Source organism: Eretmochelys imbricata, chromosome 1 (assembly GCF_965152235.1).
Source record: "Eretmochelys imbricata isolate rEreImb1 chromosome 1, rEreImb1.hap1, whole genome shotgun sequence".
Taxonomy (NCBI): domain Eukaryota; kingdom Metazoa; phylum Chordata; order Testudines; family Cheloniidae; genus Eretmochelys; species Eretmochelys imbricata.
Genome location: NC_135572.1, coordinates 238,947,355 through 238,973,311, shown reverse-complemented (window position 1 = coordinate 238,973,311; position 25,957 = coordinate 238,947,355). Strand labels below are relative to the sequence as shown.

General features: G+C 41.6%; 1 protein-coding gene across 2 annotated transcripts in view; it reads right to left on the bottom strand.

Moving 5' to 3' along the window:
* The window catches only part of ITPR2 (inositol 1,4,5-trisphosphate receptor type 2), a 340,705-nt gene that overhangs the window by 85,819 nt on the left and 228,929 nt on the right, over window positions 1-25,957 (bottom strand). For both annotated transcript variants that reach the window (XM_077826251.1, XM_077826259.1), the window contains exons 38-40: window positions 4,315-4,423; window positions 1,647-1,834; window positions 421-604 (exon numbers count right to left, since the gene is read on the bottom strand). In XM_077826251.1, coding sequence (XP_077682377.1) covers window positions 421-604; window positions 1,647-1,834; window positions 4,315-4,423 — 481 coding nt within the window. The remainder of the gene's footprint in view (window positions 1-420; window positions 605-1,646; window positions 1,835-4,314; window positions 4,424-25,957) is intronic.

Sequence of the window (25,957 nt, the reverse complement as noted above, 5' to 3'; positions counted from 1 at the left end):
AAATAAACCACGAACGCTGAAACAGAAAATTGAAACAAAAAAACACTGTCTTTCTGCCACATACAATAAACGATGAGAACAATGGATGAACCACCGACTGGGAATTCAGTTCTTATGCTGGAATAAGTCTTTCACAAACAGCCCTATTAGTTTCAGCTTTATTTCTGTTTGTATAAAAATACAGGGCCAAATCCTTCGCCTGTGTACATCGGCGTAGCACCACTGATGTCAATAGAGCTATTCTGATATAGCCAACTGAGGATCTAGCCCATAATTTAGAGACAATTTTCAAACAGCTACTTTTATTTCAGAGTCTGCTGTTGTTGCTCTGAAAAGCAGCTATGGTATCAGTGATGCTATACATGCGGTTCGTATACAAAGCATTTCTTTTGCCTCTATTTTAGAGAAAATCCCCTTTACCTCTCTTTCTTGGAGCAGATATGGTTATGTCACTATCATCATCCTTCTTCTTGCTACCCAAATCAATAGTGTTCACTGTCACTGTTGATCGTATTTCCTGCTGAGCAGTTTTCATGCGGTCATGCAGAACTTTAAAGAATTTTTCTGACTTTTTTTGCTCGTTCAATTGCTGGTAAGTAGAATACTGCAAGGAAAGGTATCCTTTAGATGTCAGTATTTTAAACAAGGAGAAACACATTGTTTCCACAAAACTAGTAATTTCTAGATTATCATTAAATTATGTACACTAACAAAAAACAAATATTGGGTATCGACAACCTAATTCTTTTATAAATTAATATACAGAGCAGGTCAAAATGTTTCAAATTTTGAAACTTCAATGACATTTTGAAATTTTGGAAAAACTGAGGAAAATTTCAATGCTATTTTGACTGCCTGTTGAGTAAGCTGCAATTTTTCACATTTCAAAATATTAAATTTTGAAAAGAGAATGAAAGAGTGAAATTATTTTGTGAAATTTCCATTTTTCTAACAGTTCTAGTGATTTATTATTCCCGTTTAATAACAATAATAATTATGTATATATAGTACTATAGCTTAAACTATACACGTTCTTTTAAGTTTGAGAAATAGCATCTGACAAAGAAAACTTAATCTACAGACTTTTTCAGAGGGACACTCTTTTTCAAAGGGAATGGAATTAATGATCTCCCTAAGACGCATCATTCTTGCAGGACAAAAATTAGAATCCTTAAGCTAAAAATATTACTTATGCATTACTTACAAAATGGAATATTGGTCACTTTTACATTAATTCGGTTTTTGAGGCTTTTGAGAAGTATCAAACTTTTTCAGAAAGTAACTTAATTTTGTTGCTATTTTTGACTTGATGGTATGGTTTATTTAAAAGCACTCTTCAAAATTCTTAAATTCAGAAACACAAACATAAAGCAACTGGAGATAATATTCATATGGCCATAAGGCAAAGGACAAGTTAAAAAAGTACTGTACTGCACTCCATACATAAAGATAGTTAAAAAGTGTTTTCCACTATTGACGAGTCTACAGCATAAGATATTGCATTATTAGCAAAAGCACATTTGCATTTGTATTATAATGATACATTGGTTCATGAGAGAAACTTTTCACAGAAGTCACTGAAAAAATTCTTTTCATTTGTCTCCACACTACGTGCATTTCAAAAGCAATGAATGATAAGTAAATACCTGTGTTTGTGTATTTCCACCTTCAAGCAATGCAATACCAAGTAAGATGGCTTCTGAGAAAATTCTGTCATTTTTGGTGCTTACTATAACATCTATGACTAGTTCCGATGCACCTTCTTTATCCAGAAGGCACTGAATATCAGACATCAATATCCCAGACTTATCTGAATCTTGTCCTGAAAAGCCACCTGCAAATATGACAAATATAGATCCTGTACATTTATACTGCTATTTGTGTATACATGTTAAAATAAACTGCCTCATAACTGGATATTAATTTCTAAAGTGTTCAGCTTACAGTAGCGATATAACAAATCCAATCCTGATATTTTTTTCCTCAGGGAAATCTCCCATTGATTTAAATGATAATTTCGCATAAATAATAACTTTAGGGCTGGGACCCAAGAATAAAAAAACATGAAATAACATATGATCAAAACCGTAGTAACACAGACTAATTCCAACAACAAAGATGATGGAGCCTCAGTGATTTGTTCACAGAAATGCATTTTTATTTGAATTATTGCATATTTGAAAGGTAAGCAGAGCTGCAAGGGCTTCTGAAGACAGGGGACCCATGTCCTCTTTTGCTTCTTAATAAATTATCAACATGGGCTGAAAGGTTATCTTGATGGGTTTGTTTTTTTTAACCTAAGGTACAGTCTACACCCAGATTTTGTAGTGATAATACTGTTTTGGTTAGGGGTAGAAATAGTTTTAAAAATACAACCCCGCCCCCCCAGTTTGGATGCAGTTATACTGGCATAAAGGTGTCTTACACAAGTACAGCTTATTCACCTTCCCTTACGGGGAAGCTACATAAGCGCTACGTATTATTAATTATTATTATTATACTGGTATAAACACCTGTATGGATATAACTGAATCTACACTAGGGCAATTGTACCATTTGAACTATACTGCTACAGTAAAATGTTACAGCTTTTGTGTGTGTAAACAAGGCATTAAAAATATGAGGCCTGGTCTACGCTATGAAATTAGGTCAGTATAAATACATCGCTCGGGGGTGTGAAAAATCCACACCCCTGAGTGATGCAGTTAAACTGACCTAACCCTTGGTATAGACAGCACTACTTCTATTCTCTTGTCAACCCAGCTACCGACGGTCATGGAGGGGGAGTACCTACACTGACAGCAGAAGCCCCTCCTGTCAATGTAGGTAGTGTCTACTGAAGTGCTACAACACACAGCTCACTACAGTGTTTTAAGCATAGATAAGCCCTCAGGAACGTCAAATTCTGTCTTCCCTGATTCTGCTGGAGAACCTTTGGGAGGTCTTAAGGATCTTTATTGTGAGGGCTGACATTAACAGTATTTGATCTTGAACAAAAGACTACCTTTGTTCAAAGTGTTAATGAATCACTTAAATTAAACAGGCCTTAATAAAATCAAGCTCAGTGGTTTGAGCATTGGCCTGCTAAACCCAGGGTTGTGAGTTCAATTCTTGAGGGGACCATTTAGAGTTCTGGGGCAAAATTGGGGATTGGTCCTGCTTTGAGCAGGGGGTTGGACTAGATGACCTCCTGAGGTCCCTTCCAACTCTGATATTCTATGAATCTATGGAAAGGTTTCAAGCAGTCTGTCTGAAAATCCCTTTCCCTCTCCATTGCTTAGTTCATTATGTCACCATTTCTGTAGTACTCCAGTCATCCACAAGTCTTCCAGTCCTGATAGTACCTGCGTTTATAATTTAAAAAGCAAGCAGAAAACAAAAAACTCTGCCCCTCCGCAACCACCCATATTACTATCTAAGTGACATAATAGCATTAGTATGACTGTAGCTATCCGTATGATGTCTCATCAATACTAGCTACATTTTATGTTCTCCACTGGATTATATAAACTTCAGAACTTACGTCTGTTATAGCTAAACAGAATACACACTCAATCACCACCATATTCACTAACAAATGAACTGTACAAACATACAGATGCACAGTGTAAGTGTACAGTGCCAGATTCTACTCTTGTACACATGCAACCAATTGACTTCAGCAGGTTACAAGGGTCTGACTGAGAGCAGAATTTGGTCCACAGAGTAGCGACTGTAAATATTTCCATAGGGCCAACATCTGGAAATTTATGTAGGAACATCTGGATCAGCATCTGGAAATGTGGCCCACAAAAGCAGGCATACATACAGTATATGCTGCAAAAGTAGTATTAAGGTGCATCACAATCTGGCTCTATGCACAGTCCTCTCCCCATGCCCTACTTAAATTACTACTGTCAACATACAGACCTTCAAATCATACTCCTTGAAGACCCCTCAATTGCTTTGGTAGTGAAGGGTCTGTGAAGCTAAGAATCCTTTCCATGAGTTTTGAGGGGCACCAGGACACGTGTGGAGAACTTCTGTGCTTTGCTCTGCCTACTGGCTGCAGATTTTCTGGCACATGCTTACACACAGCCAGTCTGAATTTGGATTGAGCTGTATATTTATTTTTTATTCTTTGGGATTGCCAAACACAAGCCAACTGTTTGACACAGGTGCATGCAATTTAACACAGTTTGGCGCTGCTCCTCTCCCAACAGGTCAACAGTTGTTTGAACTATTTACTGACTAAATCCCCTTAGCATTTACCATGCACCTGAGTAGAAAATAGGGTGACATTTTATTTTTCTTAAATGATCGTTGTTGATTTACCTCCCACTTGTGCAGTTTTGCTGTAGCTGCCGGACAGAGGCCCATTCATACCACTTCCATAGTCTCCTTTAAAGTAACGATTTAGAAGTATTTTCCTTAAAGTGTTGCCCTTTAGGAGAAGGATGAAAAATAGCAATGAGACATTACAGGAGCTGCCAATTTCTGCTTTCTGGAAAACAAGCCGTTTGCCACAGTAATATTCTGCTAACTCAGTTTTAGATAAACAGCAAATATATAAATGGGGATGGTAGCTGAGAGAAGTATGGTTTTACCTAACAAATCTCATGGCAAATTTTCTAAGTTGCTTTTCAATATATTTATTTTTAAAACTCAAAATAAATCAAGTGTTTTAAAAAATATTTTAATTGTGGTCTTTAAGGCCTATATTTTTCAATTGGATCCATAAAGACAGATACGTGTTCTTCCTTTCCCTTTGTCCTACCTATCCTTGACTGTGCTGTCTCCTACCCCTCCGTGCTTGAGTCATCTTATATTACTCAGACTGACTGACACTGTATATCCCAGCTGTATGAACTCATAGACTATTACCTAGAGCAGAGGTGGGCAAACTACAGCCTGTGGGCCACATCCGGCCTGCAGGACCGTCCTACCTGGCCCCTAAGCTCCTGGCTGGGGAGGCTAGCCCCCGGCCCCTCTCCCGCTGTTCCCCTTTCCCCCACAGGCACGCCGCCACATGGGCGGCGCTTTGGGCAGCGGGGTTGCGTGCTCATGCAGGGCAGTGTGTCTTGCTCCGGCCAGGTGGCGCAGCTCCAGACATACTGCTCTGAGCGGCATGGTAAGGAGGTCGGGGACAGGGGTTGAATATAGGGCAGGAGGTCCCTGCGGGCAGTCAGGGAGCAGTTGGATAGGGCAGAGGTTCGGGGGGGGAGGGAACAGGGAACAGAGGGGATTGGATAGGAGGTGGGGTCCCGGGGGGCCAGTCTGGGGACGAGGGTGTGGATAGGCATTGGGGCAGTCAGGGGACAGGGAGTGGGGGGGTTAGATAGGGGCGGGGGTCCCAGGAGGAGGCGGTCAGGGGACAAGAAGCAGGGGGTGTTGGATGGGTCAGGGGTTTTGAGGGGGGCAGTTGGGGGCGGGAAGTGGGAGGGATGGATAGGGGGCTGGGGCCAGGCTGTTTGGGGGCACAGCCTTTCCTACCCAGCCCTCCACACAGTTTCGCACCCAGATGTGGCCCTCGGGCCAAAAAGTTTGCCCACCCCTGACCTGGAGCAGCAGTTACCAAACTTTTTAATAAGGCAACCCACCAACTACATTTGATATTGTTTTGCAACCCACCATTACATATATGCACCCTCCACCCCAGCACCACAACCCTAATCCCGGTCCGATGCAGAGGGGAGGCACTGGAGTGGGTTGGGGGAAGAGAGTAAGAGAATGAGCCCATCCCACACACACACCTCGCAGTAGCGGCTCCGACTCCCCGCTCTGGGCACTGCCTGGCACATGGAGGCACAGTGCCACTCTGGTCCGGCCACCCCTCCATCATGACAGAGGGATGACTGGGCTAAATTTGAACGAGTGTCATTGTGATCTGGTGCCTGATTGGGACACATTGTTTGGGAAACATTAAAATAAGTAAAACAATTTATTCATGTCTAAATATTGGTGATGATATAACAGAATTTTCTGAAGCCTTCATGATCCATCACTAATCTTCCACACACCATCCATCCATCTCCGCACTGGTTGTACCCTACTATAAATGACCCTTCACCATTCCTTCCATAATAACATTCTCAAAGCTATTTCCATCTCTACGGCTAATGCAACCAAGTATACATCTGTTGACTTCTGACATCAGGGTCTTGCTTCTTTCCCATAATATTTCCAACATAGGCATTTGTCTTTTTTCAATCCAGGAGATACGCATGGTTCTTCGCCAGCACCACATGTCAAATGCTTCAATTGTTTTCGTGTCAGCAGCATTACCTTCCCAGGATTCACATCCCATAAAAAAAAATAGGCTTTTCACCAGTCACACAGTCAGACATTTTGAGATGCCATGGTTTTTCCACAGTTTCTTAAGAGAGGGCATATCTGAGTGAGCCATCCCTCATCTTCCTCTGATTTCTGGAACAGCCTCCTTGGCTGGATATGTATGACCTCAGATAATTAAATTAATCTACTTCCTCCACAGCTTGTCCCTTAATTGGGATACCTGCTTTCATCATGTTTCGGTAGTCATGTCAATGCACAGACATTTTCTTTTCATCGCATTCAGGAATAGTCCATATTCCCCACTAACTGTTTTTACAAACTCCAACATTTGTTGCATTGCTTTGGTGGTTGTAGAAAAGAGCATCAGGTCATCAGCATATCTGAGGATAGTTCAGAGGTGTCCACCAATGGAGATCCCAGGTCCTTCCAATTTGTCAAAACCTCACAGGCTTGCCTCATAATAAATCCTGCATATAGGTTAAAAAGGCATGGAGACAAAATAAATCTGTCTCACATGCTGAACAATGGAAAAGCACTCACTGTCACAGACTCCTGTTCATGCAACTGCCTGTTTGTAGATACTTGTGATGAGTTCAGTGAGAACCTTTGGAATCTCCACATCTGCCAATATCTTCCAAAGATGATGGCTGAGCTGGATGATATCAGCAGCTTTTGAAAAGTCAGTGAAGCACAAGATCAATGGGTGAATGTACTCCCTACATTCTTCAGTGATGTAACAGATATTCATGATTTGGTCACATGTGCCTTGGCCTCTGAAACTAGCATGTTGTGGTGGTAGTTCTGCTTCTATCCTTTGTTTCATATGATCCAAGATTAACTGAGAAGGTGTTTGAGCTGGCAATTAAATGATAAAGAGTGAAAGAAGATGGCTTGGAGACGGGAATGTAGGAAAGAACATAAGGAACTGAACAGACTAATTCAAAGGCAGACTAGATGAGACGAGTGAATATACAAGAGCAAAATGTATGGAACTTGAGAATTATAAAGAGAGTAATAATACAAGAGCTATGTTCACCATGGTCAGATTTTTTACCACAAGGTTTTTCCCTCAATCAAACATAATAAAAGATCATGATGGCTAAGTCCTCATGGAGGAGGAAGATCTTAAACTCAGGTGGAAAGATTACCGTGCCGCTCGTAATAAAGGATGACAAAAAGAGAAAAGAGCCAGAGCCATCAATCCTGTGTACAAGGGTAGATAACATGTCGTCAGAATTGTTAAAAGCAGTTGGCTAACACGGTACATTTGTATTAACCAATTAGAGTAAGCTGCATCGTAACTGAAGTATTACAAAAAGAGAGGTATGACAAAGAACGATATATTTAAGCTGTCACAAAATTATTCCTGTACCTCCTTGTCCCTCCACTTCTAAATATAAAGCAATAATATTTATTGCTCTATTCCTTTCCATGCAGAAAACCTCCCATTTTGTATCACACATGTTCTGCAAAACATGACATGAGGAATTAAAAATGGGGATGCAGGCATTGCCTTTCTCACTGCATTTCAGCAGGCATTTTCATCTTGCCTTCACCCTCCCAAAAAACACTTTCAGACAAAACTAATCTCTTAATGAGGTGGTAGTTATCATGACAGGTGCTGATGTAATCCAGGTTCGGTTTAGTTAACCAAGGAAGCCAGGCAGGGTCTCCAAGAATTGCCATACAAACAGAGAGTCTATTCTCACTGCACACTATTAAAATTTACAAATTCTTCTCCATGCCTTCTTGTGCAAACCAGTTTTTGAAAACCTATGAAACAGGAAATGGTCTCCAGGACCTGCAAAGCAATGGGTCAGTAGACTTTCCAGTTGACATACTCCTGTGATTACTCTGGTAGGCAGAAAGGAGGCAGGTGAATCTCACCAATACCTCCAGAACGGCTGGGAAGCCCCACTCAATATTTCTGTTATCTCAGCAATATTTCTAACAGTAATCACAGGACTCTGTAGGACTTCATTGCTATATACATCTCAGACACAATGGACTTGTTAGAACCAAGCAAGTAGTGGCATGCAATATTCTATACATGTAGCCAGCCTGCACAAAACAATAGTTATTTCCTAGACCACAGGGTCTGAATTTCTCATTTTATAAGCAAAGCTTTACACAAAGGTAGATTATCTTCAGCTACTCACAGACACAGACACCAGGTTCCCATCTCCACAGACTGGGACTTGTTCCAGAATGGGCAATACATTTGAGAATGTTTAATGGCCATACAGTGGAAAAGGACAGTGTTTGTCAGGCCACGTGACTAAATACTTGTCTTGGGGCAACATCCTAGACCGCAACCCATGAAATGCACTTACAACTAATAAAGTGCCATGGTAAGCGATACCAAAAGTTACAGTGCCGTCATGGGAAAGAAGGCCAAAAGGCATTGATATATAGTTTTAAAAAACAACGTCAAATGTCACGTGTTTCATTATTCATTATTATTTCATTATTCAATCAAAACATTGTCATTCTAAAACAAACACTGTTTAAGTCCATATAATAACATTTGTCTAATAATTCAGAATGAGTTACAACTGTAGTCCTGTTGCTCAGGAGACAGCAACTGCTGCCTCTTCTTCATCCTTTCTTACCTGTCTTGTCCTCTACAAAGACAGCAGTAGAGCAATGCTATGGAGACACTTCTGAAAGCAGCTATGCAACGGTCACGTTCCGGGGAGCAATCCAGACCAGTGAGGAGGGGTTGTCAGCTCCTGCCTTGTAAACTTGGGTGCCTCACAATGCTTTGCTGTTATAGCTCCCAACCTGGGCCACTCACATGCAGGTCACACCTTGTGTAGCTGTGTATAGTTAGAGCCCTGGTCCAGCAGCTCTGATTCCCAGCAGCCAGTCAGCAACACTCCATTCACACACTGGCTTCCACCAGCCTTAGTTACTACTTGAAGGGTGACCCCAACACACCCCCAGTCCCAAATTTTTCCAAAATGTGTGTCCAGTCCTCTTGTTGAGGGTTCATATACTAAGATCCATTGCCACTGTAAGGAGTCAATATTCAACAATTTGCTACTTTAAACTGAACTGTTTGATAACTCCAGTTAAATAGCACTGAATTAGTTTAGAATTAAGAGTAAAACAAGTTTATTAACAAAAGAAGATAGGATTTTAAGTGAATCCAAGTATAAGAGATAAAGCAAATAAAAGTGAAAAGACACCTAGAAGTTTGAAACTTAATCTAGCAAGTTTCAATTCAAGGTTTTGTTCAAGATGGACTTTCTCACCCACAGTCTTCCAGGAAGATGGTGACTGACTTTTGCTTGGTCAGGATCTCTCCCAGAGTTCCAAAGGTGCTGGTGCCTTTCTCATCTTAGCTGAGAGAGAGAGAACTTCTCTACCTCTTCTTCTACACTCCAGTGAACCTTTGACATGGATTGTTCTGAGAGTTACCCTTCAAAGTATTGTTTATTCAAGTAATAGAGGAGGTGACAGAGTCTGTTGGTGAAGGAGGCTCCATGCTCTTTCTTCCCCCACTTGTGTTTGCTGAAATCCAAATACCCTGCTTCCTGCCATCTCCTGCCCATGCTGTCTCAAGGAACCTTTTTACTACTTATACACAAATTGAGATAAAACGACAGATCTGTTTAACAACACCCCTGACATACCTGGTTCACACACACTTTAGTTATCATTTCAGCATACATTCATAACTCTTAATACCCATTGCATACATACATACATCCTGCAAGAATATTAATGATCAGTGAGTTATTAGTCTTCAGATGATACCACACAAAGCATATCTTGTACTAAGATTATTACAAGATTATTCAGGGGTACTTAGTGTCACAGTAACTCCAAGACTTCCCTCCCGCATAAATCACAGAATGCTTGATGCCCCATCTTATGACATACTACTAGCTTTAACTATTAGAGTCCCTGCTTTCTGTCTCTCTCTTGCTCCCTCTCTCTCTCAGACTCCCACAAAGCTCAGGCTTTGAGTTGGCAGCTCTCAAAGTTCTCAAAATGTGAAAAGTCAAGGATGTTTTTGTTTGAAAAGAAAGATGACCATGGAATCCCTCGCTTCCGTGACAGCTGTGACAAAAATGCAGCCTCAAGCTTGTCCCACATGATTGCAATCTTGAGATCTTCAGCCTCCTCATGAGTTTCACCTACCTCATTTCTGACCTTTAACAGCCATGTGACTCTGCCAAGCCATCCATTCTGTCATGAAATTAGCTGCCAGTGTAAAGAGCAAGCACTGTTTCTCTGCAGTATAGCAATATTGACTGAGTCTGGGGAACTCGGAGATATGCAAAATTCCAAGAATGCCCCTAAGCTCCCACAGCTTCACTCCATGGGACACCATTTTGCTGAAAAGCCCCCACTCCCAGCAAAAGTGCTGCACACTATGGAATAGGTAACTGGACAATCCCAGGATGCACTGGGACAGCCCTGGTTGTATAGTGGGCTTTTGTAGGCTGACTAAAATAGGTCAGTCAAAAACAAAGATGTCATGTGGATGCAGAAAGTTAAGGAAGCAAATGAGACAATCAACCATTTTATGCAATCCATGTCCCTGTAACAGTTTCCTTGCTCAGTACCAAAGCAAGGGCACAATCACCAATGCAATTTGAATTAGCAGTCTGCAACAAACATTACCAAAACTCCTAATATAGGCACAGAGTCCAAAATAACAGATAGTGCAGCGATATTGTCACCTTATTGTATTTCTTCACATTTTGGACCCAGATCCTGCCTAACTGATTCTCCCTCCTGCTGGCTACAATGGAATTTCTTCTGTAGCTTTTATTAATACATGGAAGTGGTATATAAACAGAACTCAGCTGACTCCTCACTACTTATGTAATGAATAGCTAAAATAGGCTGATCACGGCTTTGAAGGAACACAATAAAACATAACAGTCTTATTGTTATCAGTGAATGCCCCTGCATTGTCTCTAACAAAAGCTACTGAAGGGAAAAGACATGAGGACACAAGACAACAACAACAATTTATAAATATTTCTTTATTGGAGCTCTAAATAGCCACTGACTGACAGAAAAATATTTCCAAAAGGGAAATATGGATTCAATAGAAGCAAATAGGTACAAATTTTATTGCTCTCAGTCCATATTTCATTATACTTATTACTGTTGTAAAAGGGAATAGTTAACCTTGTAAGCAATTTTTTAATTGCTTTTCTACTAAAGTCTGGCTAAAACAAAATGGTTCAGTGAATCTATACATATTCTGCCATTCCTTCACTTTAGTAATTGTCGGCAAGACAAGTGGCATGGCCTATTATTAAGGTTGCCCAACACCTCCTATTATAAGAAACAGTTTTCAGTTGCTGATAGCTTTCCCCAACCATTCAATTTTCTATACTGGGTGTCTGCTGCAGGAGGAATGTTCTTTAGAAGACTTCAGTCAAAACACTCCAGTTGTGTCTGAGAACACAGTTAGTTTTTTTATTTATGTTAAAAAGTTCTGGTTGCCTTTTCTTTGAGAAGCTCTAGAATAGGGGGGAGGTGCAGAGAGGGTGCTTTGTGTCAAAGAGGTGCCTTTTGCCTTCCCCATGAAAATCTGCTCACATTTGGTCAAGTTACAAACCTCTGGGGGAAAACATCAGTTTCCACATGCTCAGTAAAGACGTCTTAGATTTTAGCAGTTAAATTCCCTAAAGATTCCATCCACATTGGGCATATTCCAGCCCGAGGCTGAGCAGGACTTTCACTGCAACTATGGAACTGGGCTTTTGCAGGCTGTGCTGAGTTTGGGTTTGGGCACCTGAACTGGGAGCAGGAAAACTTCTCTCCTGTGCTCTCAATGAAACTGCTCCCCCCCTGCTGGGCCAGGGCTGTGTTGAGGAGGAAAACACTTGGTTTGAATGCAGAGTGGCCAAGAGCCTGACTGGGGGGGGGGGGTGGAGAGGCAGAGGGAGTACATTAGAGCAGGAGCCTGGGAGGCATGTTTGAGCTGGAGGCTGACAGGGGGGAGAGGGAAACTGGGACTAGCTGTTCTGCAGCGGGATTGGGACTGGCTATAAAGGAGACTGGTACTGGGAGCTGGGGTAAGACTAGGACTTGCTGGGCTGGAAGCTGGAGAGGACAATGGTGTGGGGGACTGGGCATCACTGGGTCGACTGTATGAGGAGCTGGGGGAGACTGGTACTGGAAACCAATGCTGTGTGGGGAGGGGAAACAGATCTGATGAGGAGTCGAGGTGCAAGGGGAAAACATACTGGTTGGGCAAAGGGATTGGGACAAGGAGCCAGGAGTGGGGAGGAGACACAGATTGGATGAGAAGCCCTGGAAGTAAGACTGGGAGTCAGTGGGGATGGGAAATGTTGACCAGGGGAGCAGGGGGGAACAAATCAAACAAGGAGCTGGAGGGGGGATTGGGACTGGCAAGGCTGGGCTTGGAATGAGAAGCTTGAGGAGTGGAAACCAGGACTGGCTAGTGAAGAAACGGACTGGGACAAGGAGTCAAGGATGGGGAAGAGGTTGGAAGAGATGGGGCAGAGATGGAGCAGAGCTGGGACATGTTGGAAGGGGTCAAGCCTGTGGGCAATGGGCAGAAAGACTAGAGCACGCTCCCCAAGATTCCTGAGTACCATCATTCCTCTGCTGTTAGGAAATATCTGTGAACCCCTGGTAAACTGTCCCATCCCCTTCTTATGTCCATCCACATATAGGATGGCAACCTACAACTACTCATTCAGTGGCAGAGGATGGTCCTGCTCTGGGGATGAATAAGGGACAGTAAAGGAGGCTGTTGTCTGTTGGACCCCTGCTACACTTCTTCCAGAAATTGAAAGTTGTGCAGTGAATGAAGCAGAGGTATTGCTGGTAGAGAAAGAATGGTCTCATGGCTAAGGTAGTTAAATAAGGTCATGAATATCTGGATTCTACCCGTCTCTGCCACAGGGCTCCCCTGTGATACTGGGCAAGTCACTTAAACCACACTTTTCACATGTGATCACTAATTGCATGTTACTCATTTTCTGGATTCCTGACTTCAGACCCTGAGTCTCATCTGCAGAAATGCTGAGCGCTCTGTTCTTTAAACATATGAGGTGCTGTATATCACTAAGAACACTGAAAAATCAGGTCCTAGGTGTCTCAAATTGGGCATCCAAATTGGGATACATCTGACCTTAATCTCTGTGCCTCAGTTCTCCATCTGTAAAATGAGGAGAATACCACATTTTCATCTCACTGGGGTGATGAGAAAATAAATTAATTAATATTTATAAAGCACTCAGATACCATAGTGACAAACACCACAGAAAAGCCCATGAGGAAATTAACAATTCTGTCTTCAGAGCGAGGTTTGAATAATGTGCAGTAAATAAGACCTAGGGCCACACACTGAACAATGAGGAGAAAGCAAAGTACTGAACAACTGCTCATTAAGTGAGCACCAACCATCCTGTGCACTGAATGAGGCAGGGGTCCTGTGGGAAAATATACTTCATCATGTAAGGACTATCATAATGTATTCACACAAGGGGGCCAAATTAAGTTTGCACAGGCAGCCTTAAATCTGGCATCTCCTAACTTTTGAGTGATTGATTTTGCAGCCTAAATGTTTTTAACCATAGTTTTTATGTATGTAATAACAATAATAGTTTTATATAAATCTTTCCCATTTCCCAACTTTCTCAAAGTTTTATAATTTTTCATTAAGATTCAACCCTCCTGTGAGGTAGCTAAGCATAATTTCCTTCCCATTTCAGATATGGGTAAACAGAGACACAAAGGTGTCCAATAACATGCAGCAAGTAAATGGCACAGCCATTAATAGAATCTGTAAGTCCTGACCCTGGTCCCCTGAACTCCATCCATAAAAACCAGTGGAAAAATTCTATCCTTACTGTGTGTTTCCAGCAAATACAGATTCTGTTTTATAAACAAGATGTTTCCACCAGTAATAGACTGGGTGACACAGGTACGTTTCCACTGATAATTAATGTAGGATACCTGAAAGCTAATCTTTGTGCACCTGGGCATTCATTCTCTATGAGGAGAGAGTGCTTTTAAAAATCAGATCATGTACATCTCAGATCCAGTCCTGCCTCCATTAAAGCAAGGAAGTTTTGGCAATGACTTCAGTAGAAGGAGCAGGGCTGTACTTTGCTTTGGCAAAAGTTTTTACAGAACTGTAAAAAGAACATCAAAAATATGTACCAGAATTTATTATACAGTTTCTCCTAGCATAGAAGAACTGGAGACCCACACCTCTCAACTCTCTTTCATTAAGCAGGGATGTTCCACATTCTAAACACACTATTGTTTCAATGCTACACAAATCTGGTATTAAATCCCACTTTGTGTTAATCCAAGTTGCCTCCATCAGAAATGCTAAATGATTAAAGCGAGGTTACAGCTATTGTAGGGATGAGTGAATCAGTTCAGATAAAATAAGAATCCAGAAACATGCCCTACCCCTTCTCTCAAAACTCAACCTGAATTCAAACCAAATTGCTGTGGTTTAAAAAAATAATAGTTAACATTTAGATTTTATTATTGATGTATTTGTTCTTGGATTTTATTTGCCTCGGCAATTCTGGGTATCAGTTAAGAAGGGAAGCATAAGTGCCAAAATATTGCAAAAACAAATGCTGCTGCCTGGGTACTTCTAGTCTAGATAGACTAGGGAGAACTAGATATGTCGCATGAAAACTGGTTCTTGCCTGGTATTAAGCCCAATTTTGCAGACCCAAGGAGTTCAGAAAAGTGCCTGAACTCTTGGGGTACTTATACAAACTAAACTGGGTGACATAAAAAATATTAATATTAAAAATAAACTAAATTATAAAAAGACTAATATGTCCAATATAAATATAGCAGCATAGAATATAAATTAGGGATAGGTACACCTCAACACTGGGGCATTCAGATTTATTTGTGCCAATTGCTGCAAATGGATCATTCAAAATAATAGATTGACTTTGTAGAGTCTAGAATATTTTTACTATTAGTCCATCAAATGTTATGCACGTCCATTTGCTTGCATGATTACATTTATTTCTCTGTGAAATCATAATACTTGTATATATAAAATAGGCCAATTTTTACACCTACACAATTTTAAAATATTTGCCGTTTAGACAATAAAATACCAGGATGCACTGTAATAAGTTCATATTTGATGTTCTCCCAAGTTTTTAAATCACTGACAGAAAGCCATCTGAGATCTGATCAAGATTTATTCATAGACACATTTATGTCTTTAGCATCAATAATGCTAAGGAAACAGACTGGATCTGAAATACATAATTTCTGAAGGCTAAAATCATCTAACTTGTACTGCAGGGGGTAAATTTTCAAAGTGATGCAGAGGGAGTTTTCCACACAGATCCTATTATTTGTTAACAGGATTTGTGTGAGGAACTCTCCATGCCCTGCTAGGAAAATTTACGCCTAAGTGCCCTGGCAAAACACACACTTAATTTCCAGCTACATACTTAGGAGCACTACTGCGCTTTGACATTTAAGGATAAAATTAGATAGGTAGCTTGGAAAAAATAACAGGAGTAGCTAAAAAGTGTTTTCATCACATTATTCTGTTTCAGTATGTTGCTATTATGTTGAACTTCAATGCTAAAGTACTATAGATATTGGATCTACTAGATAATGGATGCTTAGCAGTGGGAGCTTCACAAGGCAGACAGTACTTATTGCCTACCCTACTTTGAATCAGATACATTATGATCTCCACCTGCTGATACTAATTGATTCAGAGGGCATCTTTGTGTGTCAATTTCACCCACCCACTAGCTCCACTGAGTTATATAACACCTCAGTTCCAATTTGCAGGAGTCGGTACAAACTTTCATCACAATTGGTTTTCATGGGTTCCAATTCCCCAAATTTCATTCATTCCGAGAAAACTGCAAGTTTTGGTAACGCACAGCACAGGTTAATTAACTCCCGCAAACGTTTCAGTGAACCTGGCACAAGCACTGGGTTTTTCAGTAACTAAATACTAATTTTTTTCCTGGTTTGGGGTTTCATTGTGGGAGGTTCATTCAGTTCTAATGGTCAATAGTTTCCCCAATATTTACAGAGGTATCTGGTTAATGCCTGTTATTTCAGCTAGAGCAGCTCTATGCCATTTACAATGAGATTACAGGAGGACTAACCATCAAAAGTTCACTACACTGCAAAAGAATCTATTGGATATGTTTGTTCTTAAGTCAGCACAGAGACCTTAAAGACAACTGTTTCTCTGCTAGCGAGTCTCCTTCCTACAATCACATACCATTTAAAAAATATGTACGTAGATACTGTCCATACTACAGTTTTTAATCTTTTATTTTTTTAAAACAGGTTTGAGATCCTGGGTAAATTTTTCAAAAGGGCCAGATTTTCAAATGTATTTAAGTGTCCAAAGTTGCAGACAGATGCTTACTGGGATTTTCAGAAATGTCTCTCTCTCTCTAAATCCCACTGAAATCAAGCCACTTCCAAAAAGCCTAGATGCCTATCTGCATCTTTAGGCATGTAAATGCTTTTAAAAGTCTGGTCCTAAGTGACTTGGGGACTTATGCTCCTATTTATTTGAGTTCCTGAAGGACATGCACGCAGAGCAATGCCAACAGAAAATACAGAAATGCACTCTGGGATGTTATCAGATTACTAAAAGGGAGGATAACTGGCCAGAACCAGTTACATAAACATATTTAGAAGCTCCTGTCGATTCACACTATAAAAATAACTGTGCTGAAATGGTTAAAGGAAGCAAACTCATGCCAGTCTAGGCTTCTGACTGGGGTGAAACACCATAAATTGACAGGGTTACTAACAGAATTCCAACCACATGGAATGTGGGCACATACCATGCTCGGAGCTAACCATGGTGGGTTAAAAATTGTGTGGACAGAACCTAAGAGCAATGCAGTACGCTGTAGAAAATGGATGTTATGCTGCAGTATGCTGCAGATACGGGGACACATTCTCACTGCCACTCACTCCCTCTGCACTGCGCAGGCAGCACAAAGGAACCAGAGACTCACTAACTTCCTACCAAGGGATAGGCAATTCCCCCCTGGAGTACAGCCAGCACCTATACTGACTCCACTGCAGCCCTGAGCACAGGAAGCATATCCGGGTCAGAGAGGGATGGGGAAGTAGGAGTAGCCAGACTGCAATGTGCTCACTGCTCTAACCTGCAGCTGGGGGAGGAGGCAGGCAGAGGATCAGGGAGCTGTACCGAGCCTCCAGATGGATACCCCACACTGTACCCTGCATAAGCTGGACACAGCAACAAATCTGGCCCATGGTCTTTAATAACTGTCATGGGCGTCAACTATGAGTTAAAGACATTTAGAATTAGTGTCCTTGATGAAGCAATGGTAGTTTGAACTTTCCTCCTGTATTGCGCTTGGATATGCATTATTGCCAACTCTCAATTCTATTGCGAGTCTTGCAATGTTTGGTGTTTTGCTTAAAGCCCCAGCTTCTGGAGTTATGGATTACATGAAAATCTTAGCTCTTACTACATGGAAAAAAAATATCAAAAAAGTTTCTAGCACTTATGGTTGCAGAGAAAAGCTTGAAAATATTAACCCTATGTGCTCAAAAACAAGAAGGCAAATAAAGAGAACTCAAAGTTTATTTTTTAAAAATCTCACTATTTTTAAGTGAATCTCGTGACTTTTGGAGCCTGACACATGATTTTGAATGCTGGAGGTAGGCAATACTTAGTATGAATTCAGGAACGTCCTGGATGAGATATGTTGATCCTGTGCACTGCAAGAGGCTTGGATCCTCACTGGTGCATGACCTGGTCAGCAATCTGGCTCTTATTCAAATCCTGGTACTGTATATGGATGCAGTGACACGTGGTTACAGTTTCAAAGGCAGCAAAGCACCACTTCTCCTGCTCAAGAAGCAGTTCAGTAAATCACCACAGAGCCAATGATGGGGCCCAAACAACTGAGATTTAATGGCATCCTAGAATTATGGGGTAAGACCATCCCATCAAACCCTAGAAGGTAGGGTCCCTTTTAGAAAGTGAGTATGAGACATCAGGAAAAGGGAGGAATTTAAACAAATTCACAATTAACTTCCTTTTTGAGGTCTGGCCCCCTTTAGTTTCATGGCAGCTTGATGGGCTGCCATTTGGGAGACTAAGGTTAGGGGATATCTTAGGCCTCTATTCCTTATCATACGGGAAACACAAATTGCCATGGCTGCACTCCAGGAGTGGGGGGCTGGTTGCTCTTTTAGGGACAGATCCTGTGAGATGCTGAGGTACCTCAACTTCCACTAAAATCAATGGTAGTTTGTTTCTTGCTAGTGCTCATCTGAATGCCTTAGAATGTGACCTGACTTTTGCATTTGATTCAAGGGCACACAGGGCGCACAGTAACGGTGCTTCACATTCAAATGATGTAATATTTAGATTGAAGGCGTTGTTACTAGCAAAAGTTCTTCATTGTGAGCTCTTTGTGAAGCAGTTTTCATTCTCTGTTTCTAAGTTAGACTCTGATATTAGCTTCCTACTCTTGGATTCTAGCATTTCATCATTTTAAACAAATAAACCTAATAAAGTCTTTTGAAGTGTGTCATGGAAATAATTCTGACACTCTGTGGCATAAATCCACAGCAGAGGTTTCATAAACCTTTTTATTAACTGGAGCTGCAGAATGAAACAGAGACATTTTGTTTTTAATACTATTCAGAGGTATATTGGCTGTCATGCTAAGACTCAAGAGTCTCTTAGATGTTGTGGTATTTCAGGAACGACAGCCATTCCTAAATGCCAGTTTTCATAGGCTGAGGAAATTCAGTCACTGATTTCTTTAGTTCAAGCTAGAAAATTTCAATTTCATTACCCCAAGAATTTGTTTTAAAATACTAAGAAAATTTGGTTGAAATTAAACCAGCAGTTTTAAGTTAGAGGTAGGGGGGGAGGGGGGAGGAAAGAAAGAGACATTTTCATCTGGCTGTATTAGCTTTTTGCATTCCCACAGCTAAAAGACAGATTCATGTTTATATAAAATTTAATATGCAAGCTGTTAGCCCATAATAGTAAGCGCTCTCTTTTAGCATTTAATATTTGTTAAAACTGTTGAGTTATTTATGACAGAAATCAAACTGCTGCACATGTACGGTAGCTGATCTACCAGAACACATTTTAATACACATTTGTTATGGAGCTGTTACTATTCAATACACAAATTCTTGCTGATTCCAAAGAGGCATTGTACATTATGATTGTTTCAGCGTGTAGCCAAGAAACTGCACACCACTATAGCCTTCTATGGAGTCATTTTATACTGTACACATCAACCCAAGTGTTGGGAGAATCCAGACCTGGAGACCCTATAATGTGACATTGCCTACAATGTTGCAAGGGTACTGACATCACCACTTGTGGCATTTATCACAGAGATGTCATAACAGCAACTGACAACCCAAGATGAACCTTCCAGTTCAGCTAACTGTGGAGACATATATTGCTTACAGTTCATTCAGTCAATGCTTTGGGAGAATACTAACCAACATCCAACTAAAGTCTGTTAGGCTCCATAACCTACAGTATATACCTATTCTTATTACAATATACTAACAAAACCTGTTAGTCTTAACATAGCCTCTCATCAATACATAGTGAGAACACCGCTGTGGAAGACCTGATCAGATCTTTCATGAGGATGGAGAATACCACCAAAAAAATTCTAATTCTATGCTCTGAATCAGTAGCGTGGTGTGACCGGGAACAGGGTGTGGCGTACTAGTCACCCCATCTTAAAAATGATATTGCAGAATCTGAGGGGATTCCAAGAGGTAATCAAAGTGATTAATGATATGGAACATTTCTCACACAAAGAGAAATGGAAAAAACTGGGTTATTTACCTTAGAAAGGAGACCAGTGAGAGGCGACATGGTAGAAGTATATAAAATAATGGTGTAGAGAAGCTAGATCAGAACTTCCATTCTCTCTCTCTGATAATACAAGAGGAAGGGGTCACGTTCAATGAAACTGAAAGATAGATTCAAAGGAAAAAAAAGAGAAATACTCTTCCACACAAGACAGAATTAGACTGGGTAATTCATTGCCACAGAAAGTTGCTGAGGCCAAGAATTTAGGAAGATTCAAAGAGGGATTGGACAATATCTAGAGTTATATTAACAACAAGGAGACCGGTGGCAATCTGAAGAGGTGTTTTTTTTACCCATGAAATCTTATGTCCAAATAAATCTGTTAGTCTTTAAGGTGCAGATTCCTTGTTGTTTATATGGATACAGACTAACACGGCTGCCCCCTGATACTTGACACCATGCAAAGAGTTATATTAGTTAATATATTAACAAAAAGGAGGTTTTCACTTCTTTCCAACACTCATGTTTCAGGGTTTAAACCAATCTCTTACTCATGGGATTATCATAAGACTGTAATGGAGGACAGATAACCCTACTTCTGCCTACTGTGTGGTTTCCTCTATCTTCCACTGAACCAGCAGGTTCTGTCCATTGTCTTACACAGGATACTGGATGTTGGGTCTGATCCTGTCTGGGAGACACATGCAGCTTTTCACAACCTGAGGGTTTGAGTGAGACATTTTATGACGTCCCTGCAAGGATACATGGCAATTGGAAACAAAAGTATCCAGAAACCTGTGTGAGAAGTTGAGTGTGGGTAAGTCTCCAAGCTTGTCAGACATTACATTTCCCTAGTTTTCTCCACCTACTACAGCTGATTTCTCTCTGCTGGTACAAGTAAGTCCAAAATACATAGTCCCCTCAGACACTGAAACACATTGAAAAAATGTCTTTGAATGGCAGAGAGACACAGCATCTCACTTCTCAATACTGGTGACAGATAATGAATGCCTGGCCTCTTATTCAGGCCTAAATAACTCTGTACAGACTGTCACCTTTATTTAGTTCTTTTGATTAATTACAACTGTGTAATGACTTTGTTATGCATATTTGTTTCCTATGCATGTTAAACTCCTTTCTGTCTCTCCATGAGTTCATTTGATGATGAAGTGGCTTTTCGACTGCTAAAGGTTGAATGTCACCTATCCAGACACTTTTGCCTACGTATTTAATGTCCTTCTCTCACCATAAGGTGCTACACATGAAAGTATTAACATTCTTGCCACTATATCCAGAGCTGCCAAAAGTTCTAGCCAGATGACAGACAGAGATTTATAAGGAGGTGCAGGAGGGATGTTGTACAAGACTGGCTGTGGATTTGGATTGTATTTCTCCTGTTTTGTTTTCTTCCCAATTTTTTCCCTTGCCCCTTCTGCTGTTCCTCACCGCCCTCTACTTGTACTTACGTAGGTGTACCACACACATGCAACCTGATGACCAACTACACTCTCTCAGTAAATCCAGTCATCCTCACTCCCTATCCTGTCTGACACAGCTGGAGGGGAGCTGAGCTCCAGTAAGAGGAGTGTTTGTATTTTAAACTGAGCATGGAACATTCCCCTCTACACTCTCAGCTCCATATCCTGAGTGCATAGTTCAGAAACACATGAGTGAGAGGAATGGACTGACAGAGCAGCCCAGAGTAGACGGAAAAGATGGGTGGAGGGTAGCAGACCGGCTGGAGATTAGTGAAGACTGGCAGTGTAGAAAAGTCCCAAATGTGGGATTCCAATTTTATGCAGCCCTGGATACCACAGATGAGCACTACTGACACCAGGCAAAAGGCTCACACTGATCAGAATGGGAACAGAGTTTCACTGACACACAGATATCTTGCTAATCAAGAATGATTGCGAAGGAAATACAAAACATGCATGTAGGTAATACTCTAGGATCTCGTACTGAAGGAGCTGAGCTCCTTCAACTTCCAGTGAAGTCAATGAGAAATGGGGACTCAACACCTCAGAGGATCTGGCCCTGAAAGGGGTGCTGTTGTATTAAAGTTCACTTCAGAATGGCGATGAGGTTCTTTAATGGCACACCAGCAGCTTTACAGTTGAATTTCCTTGCTGCAAAACTCCTAACAATATTTGCAGCACAGGGTTTTTGTTTAATTTGAACAGGTCTGGGCAACAGATGTATTTACAATGGCAGAGGCTTTGCACGTCACATTTGCTATCAAAATGCAGAGGCTCACGCTGTTAATTAAATATGAAATTGTATGCATTAATTTGGAACCAGTTCCTTGTTAAAACTGCCTGATGTTTAAGGCACAATAAATTGAGTCAGTATCCGGGAACGTGTGCGCCTTGACCTGAGTGGGGAGGCAGACTAGAGTACCACGTATAGGCTAGACAGTTACCATGGATACCTCGCTAGTTGAGGTGTGTAAGCTAAATATTACAAACAATTTGGTGGCATTAGAATACTAGCCTCCTCAAAAATGTTGCAAAAGGAACGATGAATTTGGAAAGAACTCCTGTGATTTGTTTTCTGACACATGAATAAGAATTTCATACTGTAGGCAAAATACAAAAACAGATTGATGAGAAAATTGTCCGTTCCTGCAGGCCTTATTTTAGGCATATTCCTGAGAGGTGCAAGTACTCTTAGCTCCGACTGAAGACAAGGGAGTTGCAGGTGTGCAGCTTCTCTCAAGATACAGCCCTCGTGTCCTACTTAACTGATAGTTTTGCCTAAGTGAGGACAACAGGATTTTGGCCAATCCAGCATAGGCAGCGAGAGATGCAGCCAAAGTTTAAATAATGCTTCCATCAAGGAGTAGGGGGAAGGACAAAAAACCCAACCACTTTCCTTGGGGGCATGTTTTCCTCTGTGCTTGCACTTTTCTCTGAAGTAATTGACACTGGCCACTATCGGAGACAAGATACTGGACTTGCTGGACCTTGGGTCTGAGCCAGTCTCGTAATTCCTATGTTCTCACATAAGCCTCCTTTACCAAGTAAAAAGAAAAGGAGTACTCGTGGCACCTTAGAGACTAACAAATTTATTTGAGCATCTCGTATTAGTCTCTAAGGTGCCACAAGTCCTCCTTTTCTTTTTGCGGATACAGACTAACACGGCTGCTACTCTGAAACCTGTCACTTTACCAAGTAGTCACACAAAAGAATAGACTTTTTAGTATCCAGACAGTACTGTACTGAAATATCCTGGCTGATGTGGAAACTTCAGTTTAGAGTTCTTCTCAAACTAATTTCCATTACAGTAGAACAAAAAGTGATCACACCTTCCACCACGCCCTTTCTTCCTATAAAAACAGCACAATGTGTCATTTTGCTATATTAGAAGCCAATCATTTTACATTAAATCATACACCTACATTAAAACAGACAATATCCCCAGATACCACCAAGCATCTAGGTTCCCTTTTTATTACATACAGGAAAGGACACCAAAATTTCCTGCTGTGTCGGCCAGGCCACCAATGCTTTTGGCAAACTCTGCCCCAAATTCATGAGAGGACATATCTACTGTGGAGCTGGTCAAAATTTTTCAGACAAGAAACAGTTACTTACTGTAACTGTGGTCCTCCAAGATATGATACAGCCATGCACTTAGGTGGGTGCATGCCCAGCACAGCAGAGCTGGAGAATTTTGCCTACCACTACCCATAGAGGGGGGACATTCGTGCCTCATGTCTTGGCTATATGAGGTGACACTACCCTGAGTCCCCTCAGTCCCTTCACACTGAATGCCCAGAGACAAGACTCCAATGCGGAGGGGACAGATGGTGGGTTGTGGAATAAACATCTGCATCACATCTCAAAAGAACCTCCGTTAAACAGCAAGTAACCGTTTCTTCAAGTACATGCTGCCATGTATTCCACAAAGGTGACTCGCAAGCAGTACCCCCCAGAAGGAAGAACTCAGAATCTACCTAAACAAGGGCTGCAGGACCACCCTACTGAAACTTGCATCCGCCTTGGAAGATGTGGCAAAGGCACAGTGGTTCATAAATGTACGGATAGATGACCATCTAGGAGCTCTGCAAATGTCCAGTATTGGGATGTCACTGAGGAATGCTATTGACATTGCTTGTGCTCCCATAAAATGACTTGCTGAGGAGATGAAGCCAAAGCTATTTCATATGCAGTCTTGATACAGGATGTTATTCCTTTAGAGATCATCTGTGCGGAGACCACCTTGACCCTTCATACCATCTGCATATGACACAAACAGGTGAGGCAAAACATAAAATGGTTTAGTTCTGTCCCTATAGAAGGCTAAACATCACCTGACATCCAATGCATAGAGATGTAGCTCCTCCGGAGATGAATGCAGCTTAGGAAAGAACACAGGTAAATACACCATCTGGTTCAAATGAAACCGAAAAACCACTTTAGACAAAAATTTGGACTGTGGTCGTAAAGTCACTTTATCTTTGGAGAACTGTATATAAGGAGACTCCATCATCAAAGCCTGCAACTCTCACGCTCTTCTTGAGGATGTTATTGCTACCAGGAATGCAGTTTTCTGACACAAAAGTGGAAAGGGACAAGATGCCAGGGGCTCGAATGGAGGTTCCATTAAAGCCAGTAGGACAGGGTTCAGGTCTCACAGAGGAACCGGCTCTTGGACCAGAGGATGGAGATGAAGAAGCACTGTCCCATGGCATTGGATCTTTCCTGAATGAGGAGATGAATGCTGATATTGCTGCCAGATGCACTTTCAATGAATTAAGCGCAAGCCTCAGTGACAGAAGGAGCAGCAGGTACTCCAAAATGCCCTGGTTAGAAGCCAGCATCAGTTGAATTCCGTGGGCCAACGACCACATCAAAAACAGCTTCCATTTTGCAGAACAGGCCATTCTGGTAGAGGGCTTTCTGCTGTTGAGTCAGATGCATTGAACAGCTGCCAAACACCGCTCTTCCTCCTCATTTAGCTATGAAGTAGCTGCACGGTGAGATGCAGGGAGCTGAGCATGGGATGTAAGGTGCGGCCATAATTCTGAGTCAGGATGGAAAGGAAATGGTATGGGAGGCTGAATTGTCAGCATGAGAAGGTTGGAGAACTAGCATTGCCTCTGTCATGCTGAGGCAATGAGAATGAGCTTGACGCAACCTGCCTTCATCTTGAGCATGACCTGTGGGATGACTGGGGGGAAAAGCTTGTAAGAGAGCTGACTGCCAGCTGAGATGGAAAGTGTTAGACAGGGAGCCTAGAATGAGGCCCCCTCGAGAGCAGAACCGATGGCATTTCTGTGTCCCTCACAGCAAACAGATCAATCATCAGGATGCCCCAAGCTGCAAAGATAACTCGGAGGATGCTTGTCTTCAAGAACACTTGTGACTCCAGGGGAAATTCCTGCTGAGACGGTCTGCAAGATGATTCTGGAGCCCTGGCAAGAGGTCGGCTATCGGAATAATGCTCTCCTCGATGCAGAACTGTCATAACCTATTTCCTCTTGGCAGAGCATCCAGAAGCGTGCTTCCTCTTGCTCTTTCACATCATACATCACGGTGGTATTGTTGGTAAGAATGTGAACCAATGAGCCCCTGATATGGTCTAGAAAAGCATGATATGTATTGTAGATGTCCAGAGTTCCAGCACCTTGATATGCAGTGAGGACTCCTGCTTGGACCACAGACTTTGGACTTTCAGAGACCTCAGGTGTGGTCCCAACCCATCAGGGCGGCATCTGTGACAACAGACCTGGTTGCTAGCTTCAGAGGGGTAAGCCGTGGTTGTACCAAGCGCTGAGGTACAACCACATTTGCTTCAACCCCTCAGACAGAGACCAACACCTACAAGAACTTCACCAAACATTCTCAAAACTACGATACCCACATG